The 12,735-nt window shown below is 37.7% G+C and overlaps 1 protein-coding gene across 1 annotated transcript in view; it reads left to right on the top strand.

Annotated features, from left to right (window-relative positions):
- The window catches only part of LOC137193593 (cadherin-18-like), a 206,713-nt gene that overhangs the window by 117,662 nt on the left and 76,316 nt on the right, over positions 1-12,735 (top strand). Inside the window, exon 5 of the mRNA XM_067604822.1 lies at positions 6,150-6,317. Within this exon, the coding sequence (XP_067460923.1) occupies positions 6,150-6,317 (168 nt within the window). The remainder of the gene's footprint in view (positions 1-6,149; positions 6,318-12,735) is intronic.

Genomic DNA, 12,735 nt, shown 5'->3' with positions numbered 1-12,735 from the left:
CATAGTTTGTATTTCTATCATTTCTTTCAGTTATGATAAGCTATGGAGAGCTGGTATCTGGGAACAGATCACTGTAGTGATGTCACTGTGTCCCCAACAATTAACTTGTTGAGTATTATTATGATTGATAGAAATGATGGTCAATCCTAAAATATGATGCTTTACATGCCTTACCCTGAAAGGACAAACAGTAACAGTGGCTACAAGACTCTGGTGAATGTCTACAAGGGCATTAGTGACAAATGGTAGGTTGGCTTTGAAGCTCACCGGTTGCACATCAGGCTCACTGGATCAGGCCACGGTCCACAAGGCAACACCTGAGGCTTCATAAACAGGTGCCTGTATATGGGACAAGGCGGTTACGCACTCTGTGTGGGTGGAAATAATAAAAGAGAATGAAGGGTAGAGGAGGCCTCATAGTTTTTAAAATACATTTTTAGTATTTTTTAACCATTTACACCCACCTAAACACACGAGCGATTTAACTGCACCTGCTTCTTAATTTTAACTGTAACTTCACATACTGAATTGAAAATGGTAGGGCGGGACAGTTAAAATGTGTCATTTTTTTGTCATTGTTAAAGAATGAGGTTGGTTTTATTCTGTATTTTTCTTATTGTCAACAAATCTTTCTCTCAATACAGACTGCGTTACCCTGTCTGTGGCTCTTATCTCTAAGCCCATCCCACTGAAGACGTTACTCTTTAAAGATACAGTAGGTCACAAATATATAGTTTTAGTTTAGTTTTTTTTTTTTTTAAAGGTTCAGTAATTTCCTTAAACAGCTGATTACTGTACTGTTTTTAGCAAATGTTACTTAAACAGGAGGGAATAGTGCATTTGTTGGGGACTATTTTCAGCAGCAGATTAATCTGTAATTTAACTCTAGTGAGTATTTCTGACAGCAGGACGCTGTGTGTTGGATTGAGTCAGTGTGTGTGTTCATGGTAATGAAGGAACATATCACCAAGTGCAACAGCATGGCTCACTGATGTGTTTTTAATAGTTTTGGACAACAACGGAGGTCTACGGCACAAAGGAACAAGATATATCAGACTTTGGATACACACACAACATGAGATTTGTTGACAGAAAGAAACATATCACCAGACTCATCAGCAGTCTCATCCTTTAACTACCATCTTAATCAGTTTTTCCTCATCAACCTTGTTAAAATGACATTAGATTTCTAAATCTTAATGTGTCTTAATCATGCAAGTTTTTGACTTGAGCTGTTTTTAACATCTATGTGGTAAATTGACTGTAACCACTATTAACAGAATTATCTGCGTATAAGGTATTTATGCAAAATGAAATGAAGCATAGATTTTTTAAAATTATTTATATTGAGGAATAGATGTATTATATGAAAGAATGTACTGTAATAAACAGGGACACTTAACAAATGCCTTTGTTTTTGTCGCACATGGAAATAAAAAAGTGTACATTTATAACAACAACAGGAATACATGTTGCATCTAGTTTTCAGTGTAACTGAGATCTGATGATGTCTTCAGATGGAAAAATATGTTTCAAGAACCAAACACCTCACACAACTATGAATGATATAAAAAAAATAAAGGGTCTCAAACATGTGGGCATTAAATCAATTTGATTTTCAGTTTGTGAGAGTGTAGAAACACAATGTTTCAGCAGGATGCTGGTAAAGATTCAATCTATACCATGATTATTTTAATGCAATGTGCAAGGAGAGCAGTGACATGAGTGTATGTGTAATCAGTGAATGATATGAAGAAATAATATATACATGTTCAGCAGTTTGTTTGTGTGTGTGTGTGTGTGTGTGTGTGTGTATAAGCATGTTTTACCGTCTGATGAAGAATATAAGCTATAAACATGAGCTACCATTCCCTGTGGCCAAATCATATTATCATATTTTTTATATTACATCCAATCACTTTCACCTCTGCGGATGTAATACATGTGGTCTCCCTTCATGCCTCAGCCAGAATGCTGACTGAGGAGCTTGGAGTCAATTAATTTTTCCTTTCAGATTTCCCAGAAATGCACCAGCAGTCGATGCAGGATTATTTCCTCAGGATAATGCGCCATTGTCTTTTGGATCACCGCTTTTGTCACCAATTCTCATTTGAATTTATTGGGATTTGCTGCTAATATTTCACTTTGTGTCATGAGAATGATGACATTTTTAAGCAGGGCACAATGGCTAATAGGAGCAATCCCTGGGTACAATCCCTGGTTTTGTGCATTAGTGTATCAGTGCATACATTAAAATGTTTTAAACAATCAATTTTAATATATAATGATAATTACATTAAATTTGTATCACTGTCTTGAGGCAGACAGTCATTTTACTTAGACTGCTTGATGCTGACGATAGTGTTTGATTTTTAGTTTCCTCTAGATTCAGTTTAAAATAGGAAATATGTCAACTACACTGTCAAATTAGTGTTTTGTGTCTTAGGTGGCTTATAAAACCATGTCCAGCTAATCTGCATGAAAATAACAAGTCTGAATGTGAGTTTTGATATTGATAATGTATTCCATGAAGGCAGCAGCAGATGTGTTATAAATTCAGCAGAATTGCATGAAAAATTAAGGCATTATCAACAAGTGCTGAAAAATAAAAAAACAACATTTTTTGCAGGTTTAATTACTTTACAGTGAGCCTAACGTATTTAACATCGATATATCACTACAGTTACATAAGTAACTGATGTTTCTGTTATCAGTATCGTATATTGTGACTTTCTCCAACCTAACCTCATTTTTAATTCAAGATATCATTCAGTCATGTAAACATACACTCTGCTGTAGCTACTTTATGATATTTTTCTGTGTAAGAATTTCATGTACTGTGTGTGTCCTGTCCAGAGCCCAGAGACGGGGCAAAGATTAGCCTGCCAGTTTTGTGTCACAGGTGCTGCTGTAGCACAGCCACAAAGCTTAGTTCTTTCTTCACTTCAGTTCACTCCCCTGAAAAATTGCTGCAAGTTGTATCTCTTTTCTTTCTTTTCTCTTTCTCTTTTCTTTTTTCATTCTTCCATATTTTGAAATATTTGTCACTGAGATTTCTGACTCTATTACTGCCATAGGTGCTGAATTAATATTGTCCATGATACATTATATGATATACAGTGCTGCTTGAAAGTTTGTGAACCCTTTAGAATTTTCTGTATTTCTGCATAGATATAACCTAAAACATGATCAGATATTTACACAAGTCCTAAAACTAGACAAAGTGAACCCAATTAAACAAATGAGACAAAAAATTTTTTTTTTTCATCTTTTTCATTTATTTATTGAGGAAAATTATCCAATCTTACACATTTGTGGGAGGCAAAAGTATGTGAACCCTTGCTTTCAGTAACTGGTGTGACCCCCTTTTGCAGCAATAACTTCAACCAAACGTTTCTGGTAACTGTTTATTAGCTCTGCACATCAGCTTGGAGGAATTTTAGCCCATTCATCCTTACAGAACAGTCTCAACTCAGGGATGTTGTGGGCTTCTTTGCATGAACTACATGCTTCAGGTCCTTCCACAGCATTTCTTTAGGATTAAGGTCAGGACTTTGACTCAGCCATTCCAAAACATTATCTTTCTTCTGCTTTAACCATTTTTTGGTAGAACGACTTGTCGTTTAGTGTCGTTGTCTTACTGCATGACCCACTTTCTGTTGAGCTTCAGTTCACAGACAGATACCTTGACATTTTCCTGTAGAATTTGCTGGTACAACTCAGAACTCATAGCTCCATCAATGATTGCAAGCTGTCCTGGTTCAGAGGCAGCAAAGCAGCCCAAACCATGATACTACCGCCACCTTGTTTCACAGAGAGGATAAGGTTCTTATGCTGGAATGCAGTGTTTAATCATTGCCAAACAGAACACTTCTCATTTAAGCCAAAAAGTACAATTTTGGTCTCATCCATCCACAGAATATTGTTCCAATCACCTTCTGGCTCATCCATGTGGTCTTGAGCGAACCGTAGACAACAGCAATGTTCTGTTTGGAGAGAAGTGGCTTTTTTCTTTGCAACTCTGCCATGCACACCATTGGTGTTCAATGTTCTCCTGATGGTGGACTCATAAATACTGACTGTAGCAACTGCAAGAGAGACCTTTAGTTTCCTAGACATTACCCGGGGGTCCCTTGTGGCCTCCTGGACTATTACACGCCTGCTCTTGGTATGATTTTTGTTGTTCGACCACTCCTCGAGAGGGTAACAGTAGTGTTGGATGTCTTCAATTTGTATATGATCTGCCTGATAGCCGACTGGTGGAGTCCAAACTCTTCAGAAACGGTCTTGTAACCCTTTTCTAGCTTGGTGAGCATCAACAACTCTTCTTCTAAGGTCCTCAGAAATCTCCTTTGTTTGAGCCATGATACACTTCCACAAACCCAGATTTCTCTTCTTTAAATAAGGCAGGGCCTCCCAGACTCACACTTGATTGTCATCCCATTGATTGAAACACCCAACTCTAATTTCCCCTTCAAATGAATTGATAATTCTAGAGGTTCATATACTTTTGCCACACACAAATATTTTACATTGGATCATTTTCCTCAATAAATAAATGAACAAGTGTAAAGTTTTTGTCTCATTTGTTTAACTGATGTCTCTTTATCTAGTTTTAGGACTTTAGTGGAAATCTGATCATACTTTAAGTCATATTTATGCAGAAATAGAGCAAATTCTAAAGGGTTCACAAACTTTCAAGCAGCACTGTACAAGAAGGCAATCAACAGAAACAATCAAGATTAAGTCGGTTTCACCAAATGTACAGACAGCCAAACACACACACACATATGGTTGGAAGCTGGATTGGTACGTTTGTGTCATGTTGCAGCAGCTTCTACCTGTATTATTTTATTATTTTGATATTTTATTAGAGCAAGCCTTTTCAAATGGTCTAGTTGTTAGTTGACAGGGTGTGTACCTGGTCAACTCACTTTGCCATGGCCTCAGTTTTTGTGTGATTGCATTCCCTTGAGCCAGTTAGGTAAGGTTCACAAGGTGATGCAAAATGACTGTATGAAACTATTGAGTGGTTGATGGACAACACCAAGAAAGCTAATGGACACAGTTTATCTCACAGTTAAAACTCACTTTGTTAACACTGTGTCCACTCCTTACTATTCTCCTGATTTGGTCACCCAACAGCAGAATATCCTCTATAGGTCCTCACCATTACTCTTGGTTGCACAGGCTCCTGGGCACCCATGACCTGTAATTAGCAATGGAGGTGAAAGGGATTAAATTTGTGATGTACATAACATTAAAAATGTACATCTTATCTCACCTGAAGAAACACTCCCCTTAAAGAATCTCTGATAGTGAGCTCTATGGATAATCCAGAGTAAGCAGTGGAAATATGTGTTGCTGTAAAATTAAGAAATAATGTGTTTTTTTATAATTTGTTAACCTGACCCCTTAGACATGGTTTAATCATGTGTAAAGGTCAGTTTAATCATTAATCTAAACCAGTTATAATGATGTATTAAACTGCACATGGCCATAGCCAAATGAAACAGTTGCCGACTGAACAAACTGCTCTGTGTACAGTGTAGTCATCAGCTGTTAATAAGTCCTTGATGCTGGTGAAAGCAATTTCCACAGAATCAGAAAGCAGTAGACCAACTGCACACAAGCCAGCTGTATTCTTTTCTGCTTTTTCTGATGTTTATGCAATACTAGTTTTTAACATGTAGCTTCAGCAGTGGTGGTCCTGGATGTTTTGGTTCCTTGTAGGTGAACTTCAGTCAGAGCCCACCATCACCCCTACCCCCACCTCCATGGACATGAAATCTACTCAAATCTGACACATTCACATTCAAAAATTTGAACAGATTAACAAATAAACCAAACTAACAGTATCTGCATGGATAGAACAAACAAGAGGAAAGTACGCACATGTAGTAGCTGATTTGAGGGGAAAAAAATGTGTGTGTGTGTGTGTATGCATGTGTTTGTTGCAGGGGTCCTAATCTAATATATGTATCTACTGATTGCTCATGAGCAGCAAGTGCTTTGTTATCCTTCTCCATGTACCCCCTATGCATCGGTATCCTAGGCGACTGCCTATGTTGCCTACGCTGCCTATACCACAGACCACCACTGAGCTTCAGCAACACTGATATTTGCTCCTCTCCTCATGTGTGCCTCAGGTGTCATCCGTACAGCGATGTCCAGCATGGACCGTGAGACCAGGGACCACTATGCTGTGGTGATCCAGGCCAAAGACATGGCAGGATCAGTTGGAGGACTGTCTGGATCCACTACTGTCAACATCACCCTCACTGACGTCAATGACAACCCTCCAAAGTTTCCACAGAGTAAGTGATCACACTCATACACAGTGTACAGTTGTGTCTGACAAGAAGTGTCCTCTCACCATCATTTAGTTCTTTCTTCACTTCAATCCAGCAGGCTTTGTTAGTCCTTTATTTTTTGTTGCTCAGGTTTAGTTGATTGATAAGTTCTTGTAGATGTCATCATTATACAGATAATGTTGCCATAATCTAAGACTGAGAGAAAGTGTCCCGCCATGAATTAGGTAAAATGAATGCATTCATATTTGTTTCACTTGTAAGTCACTTGGGCCACATGTGGAACTATTTGTTTTGATCCATTTTTTCTCCTGTCAAGAGACACTAACTTTCACTGCTCAGGTTACCATTACTCTTAATTAATCTTTATATAGCAAATAGTTATTGCGGACATCCTATGAGGCTCAGTGCCATTTATAGACTTATATATAAAATGAAAACCCCTGAAAAGTGTTATATAGAAATAATAATAATAATAATAATATATTGTGTACTGTTATAATAAGATTTAATAAGATAAAAAGACAAGTTTTGAGGTGGGTGAAATACTGCATCAGAAACACCTTTTAATATAATATAAGACAACCACAGCAAAGTATTTTCTCAAAAACTAACATAAAAGTCAAGAATTTGCAGGTCAAAGTTGTACTCATTGTCAGGCTACTTCCACCCTGTGAGCGAATCCAAGAGAGTTGCGAAGTGGGAGGGGTTGCTGTTTCTAGAAGTGTTTTTCCCCATTCTGTATTTCCATTTCAAATATTTCTTTAAATGATCTCCTCAATACTTAACATAGAAACTGAGGACTCTCCCATATAATATACCTTTCCCATAGGTTTATATTATGATAACCAGATTACATTATTTCAACTTTGTTTCTGAGAAATAGCATTTTGTCTTTGTTTTTGGCGGACAGCTCAGAATATTACAATACCCATGAGCTGTTGCTATAGAGAAGAAACCATGGGCAAAAATCAGAGCATAATGAATTGAAACTGCTTTGTTGCTGAAGTTGTAAACAAAATGCTTGCTGTCATAGTTGCTGAATTCACTCAAATATGACCCAGAAATTATATGAATTGATTCACTCTGTGGACTGTAAATCAGTCTTCTCAACATCGTAACCTTTAGTTTCTGCTCGCTGTTAGCGCCCTATATGACCGAATTTTAAGCTTGATTAGTGGCTGTTTCTTGCTGAAATGGACCTTGGGAATTGCAGTTAACATCTACCATGAAATTTTTATGTACACAGTCTTGTACCTTTGACTTTTTATCAAAGAACCAGATATCTTCTAATACAGTTGTTCATCTTTCTGCTCATGATTTAACCAGGAGAGTTTCATGCCGATACAAGAGCTCCAACTGTGATTCACATCAGTGATGTGAATTCTGGCTCTTTTTAGTGAGCTAGATCATTTGGCTCAGCACATCAATAAGAGCCTTCTCTTTCGGCTCCCACAGTTCTACCACTTCTGGCTTTTATAATTCAGCAATGTTTTGACATATGATTTGTATGTGTGCACATTTATCACTTATATCACTTATTCAATGTAATTATATTAAACCTTATTTCCAGAATACCATAGCTTTACATTATATATATCAAACACTATTACACATGTGTATTGAACATTTAATTTATATTGAACTATCCAAAACAGTGTCAAGCCAGTGTTAAAAATGCTGAATGGAATGATTAAATCAAAGAGAAAACAACACAGGGCAGCTACAGTCCTTCAGAACTGTAGACCGTCAGCCCCCCACTGCTTTTATCCTGATAGTATGAACTGTCTGTCATCACACCTATTTTTTAATATTCATTTATAAAAAAATTATAAAGAGTCAATGGCAGAATAAGCTGTTTGGCATTGGCAGAGAAGATTTGGCAAATTTTTCATGGGCGCAACCCACATACTCAGCTCTGCTGCTCATCCCACAAATGCATATTCCTAACAAATGTGGCACCATTTAAAAGTGAAATAATCAGGCTTTCCAGTGGTATAAGATTTATTGCCAAGAAGCATTGTTACAACAAAGAAATAATCTACCAAACACAAATTTCCTTACTATTTGTCCTAAGTTAAGCTCCTCCCACTTGGCAACTCTATGGCCCTGAACATTCCATTGGAATTACTTGAATTTGCTGCAGTATTAAGCCATTTTAAATTCTGGTGATCGTACTAACAAAGTGTACATAGAAATCTTAATGCAGTGATTGCATATTGACAAATTACAGCAGAATCCCTGTCCATACGTTGTGGTTGTGCCTTTTCTGCGTCACGTTTGCGTCCTCTGGAAGTTTTACCATCATCTTTCAGTGACTTCTGTCCCTCTTCCTTTCGGCCTCTTTGCTGCCTCAAATAGATGCTTTCTTTTTATTGTCTGGGGCAGAAATGATATCTAAGCATGCTGTTTATTTGATCCAGCCATTGCAACATTAGAAAAGTATATCCACTCCTCATGTTGTCCTGTTGTTTTAAATGTGTAAAACTACAAAAAATGGCAGAACCTTCTCTGTGAGACAGTTATTACTGGCACTGATCATTTTGAAGTTAGACAACTGTGACCGTATGTTACAGTATGCATCCATGCCAGTGCTGGGCAAAACCCCAAATATTAACAATATTTGCAACAGTTCTGACTGTGCTGTGACTATCTGGCTCTGCTGATAAATAGTGTGTGTGCCTACACTATAGATTAATGACCTCAACACACAATAACACACGCACACGCACACACACACACACACACACACACACACACACACACACACACACACACACACACACACACACACATATGCAGACACATCATGTTTTACAATTACAGCTTCAGGCCAGAATGAATATAAGATTATGCTAATGACACTAGTAAACATGTCAAGAAATGTTATATCACAAATGGTATAGCAACTCAACCCACTTGTTTTATATGCACACATTTGTTTTTTTGTCTCTGATTCAAGGGCATGGAAACACACTCATACAGAAGCACATAAAGGATCTTTGTATCTTTGTATGTACAAAATCATTCAGCTAAGAACATCAACACCAACCACAAGTTTTTCCGCTGTGTGGAAACAGAAAGCCATATATAAAGAACAGAAATGGACAGAGACTGAATTCACATGTCACTTTGTTCCTGGATTTATGATACATGTTCTAACCATATTGCGTAAATGAACAATGCACATGCACAAATGCACAATGCAACAATGAACATGGTCTGAGAACTGTTCACCAATAAATTCATAGACAAAACACACAGAATCACTGCTTTATAAGTTGGGAACAAAATGTTTGCATGAGGAAAATGTGGAAGTTAATTGATGACAAAACAACTGGGAGGACAAATAAGTCTACAAGGCTTATTGTACATAATCACGGTTACACAAAAGTGTGTAACTGCAGGTTTCCTGCTGTCCCTCGGTGAGGGGAAAGAGTGATAAAAACAAAACAAAAGTTAGACAAAAAACATTCTCCATGTACAGTACTGTGCAAAAGTTTTAGGCTCTAAAAGTAAAGTGAGGATGCTTTCAAAAATAATGTTATGAATAGTTTTTATTTATCAGTTAACTTCATACAAAGTTCAGTAAACAAATTTAAATGAAGTCAATATTTGCTGTGAGCAACTTTGCTTTTAAAACAGCAGCAGTTCTCCTCGGTACACCTGCACAGAGTTTTTCAGGTACTTGGCAGGTCAGTTGTTCCTGCATCTTGGAGAAGCTGCCACAGTTCTTCTGTGGATTTAGTGCTTCTGTCTCTTCATGTAATCCCAGACAGGAGAGTAGCGTGACCATAAATGACAGCAAAACACAGTAGAGACCATCCCACTGAACGGAAATTAAATGAGTGCATATAAATTAGGCAAATAACATAAATAAACATAGTCTCTACTGCATTTTGCTGTCATTTATGGTTACTGCTCTGTGTTTCACCACCGGTGGGGCTGAGACCTCCCTATATGTGCTGCACACAGAGCAGAGCAGGGGAGAGACAGTGAACCAGGTGAAGTGTTGTAGTTTTCATACCACAGCTGTCACCAAATTTAGGTTTGAGATTTATTTTGAATGTAAGAAATCTGCCAAATCTACCATCTTGTCGATCATCTGAGGGGGAACAGTCATATCTCAGCAGCCCTTTGGTGGTGGCACTGACCTCACTGCAGCGTTTTAAACATAATATATAAATTCTTTGTTCTCAGAGTTAAAACCTATTTGTTGCTGCCATATTGTTTTTTCTCACAGTAAAGTTAAGATTCATGTTTTTATTGGACAGTAACATTGTATAACAGTGCTGTCTCTGTGGACTTTTGGCTTTCTATATGTATAGATCACATCACATTTAATTGATAATATAAAATTAAAGGATTGGATTCATTTTACCCCCTGCTGCAACAGCATCAGCAATGATGACATAACAAAGATGTAATTTCTTGAAGCAGTTAAGTTGTTAATTTTCATCTATTTTTATTTAATAATAAATAAGACTTGACAAAATAACTATTTAAAATTCAGTTTATGGGGTTTATTAATGTTAAAATCGCTTTAGGCTATCTCATTACAAATCAAAAAGGTCAAATGCATTTTAAAATTCATCAGTAAACTGTAGGCTACAATAAACAAACAACAAAATACTTAACACATTTAAATAATTGAATTCTTGTAGAACATTAAGTAAAAGTTAAAAACGTGCTGAGAATAAAGAAACAGAGATCGAAGATCGAAAAGGCCAAATACATTGTAAAAGTCAACAATAAACTGTAGGCTAAAACAAACAAATAACAACAACAACAACAACAACAAAATAATTAAATTATTTAATTATTGCAGAGGAAGAGAATAAATTTTGGACAAATAACTTGTTTACTGGGAATAAAGAAACAGAGCTCTCTCTCTCTCACACACACACACACACACACACACACACACATGAATTTCAATATGCAGATCATTTACATGACATGCAAATTCAACATTAATCCAACTGATAAAAAGATATTTTGCAAAAAGTAGTCATGGAGACGAGTTTGACTGAGGCATTGTCCATGGTCCTGCAGTTTCACTAACACTTTCTGTATTCTCTAGGAGCTGGAGAAAAGCTGTTTTACTACTGATGTGCAGTAGTCTGATTGTAGTGCACAAACACACACATACACACATTCACGCTACTCACCATCAGCACACAAGCTGTAGACCTTCACAGTGCACTGTCTACACACTGCACATAGGCTCTTCATGCACATTTTTGTTGATAGGCCTCTGTGTTTGTCTTGACCTAGTGATGTGTTCACTGCGTAACTGCTTGCAGAGCCCCAGGATGAACACTCGCCGGGTCATATTTGTATCCATGCAGCTCCAGTACAGGACACACATGCTCAGTGTGGCCAAGTCCAGCATGTTGTAGAATACAGTGACTGGCCATCTTCCGGTAGCAGCTTGGGCAGAGTACTGCCTCAACATCTTGTCCAGCACATCAACTTCCATCTAAGATAAGATAAGATAAGACAAGCCTTTATTTATCCACAGAAAGATATTCAGGTGTCATAGCAGCAATAGCAATGATAATGAAACACAGGAGAGGTACAGGTAAGACTCCAGAATCAAACCACGATAATAAGAATAAAGAATAGAAATATAAGTAAAAATAAAGATAAAATAAAATATCTGCACTGGATCTCTGACTGTCTGAATATATGTACAGTCTATCAATGCATATAGATATATTCACACCTTTGTCCTTTCATAATAGTGAACTGTCTCCAGCTTCTTTTTTTGCGTCATGAAGTATCTCCACAAATGTGTGCTTGGTGCTGCTTTTCTCTGATGGATAGTGAGCGTTGGCCTGTCGCTCTGCATCACTTTTGTCTTGTGTAGTCCAGCGCAGAAGGATCAGTGACCTTTTTTTTTTTTTTTTTTGTCGGGGTGCCCACCAGGCTGGTGTTTTTGGCAAGGAGTTTGTGGGCAAGGGGGAGTGATGTAAAAAAATTGGCTGTCATTACATTTCTCCCCTTCCCCAAAGAAGGCTCCATCAGTTTCAGGACCACACTCTCCCCTTGGCTCTGCATTGCAGGGCGACTTGGATCCTTCCCCAGATACGGATATTCATTCATTCAACATGTGCTTCGACTCCAAATCAGCAGCGAGCCAGAACTTTATGCTGAATTTGTCAGGTTTATTGGGCATGTACTGGGTAAAGGGGCAGCACAACTTTATGGGAAATAACTGTTCATCAATTTCAATTTCATCAATAATTTCTGCCCCTGGTTTATAGGAAGCGATGCTGTTTTGAATTAGCTTATCCCACACCTCACTGTCCAGAGCAAACTTGTCACTTGGGAGTCGGATGTGCCTGGTGTCTTTTCAGTCGAACTGTAGGTAGCACATGATTCTCCTGTACCTGTTCCTTGACATGGTGGTGCTAAAGAC

The sequence above is a fragment of the Thunnus thynnus genome, chromosome 12, assembly GCF_963924715.1.
Source record: "Thunnus thynnus chromosome 12, fThuThy2.1, whole genome shotgun sequence".
NCBI classification, from domain to species: Eukaryota; Metazoa; Chordata; class Actinopteri; order Scombriformes; family Scombridae; genus Thunnus; species Thunnus thynnus.
The sequence above is the reverse complement of the archived record's forward strand: the minus strand, read 5'-3'. Positions and strand labels throughout refer to the sequence as shown.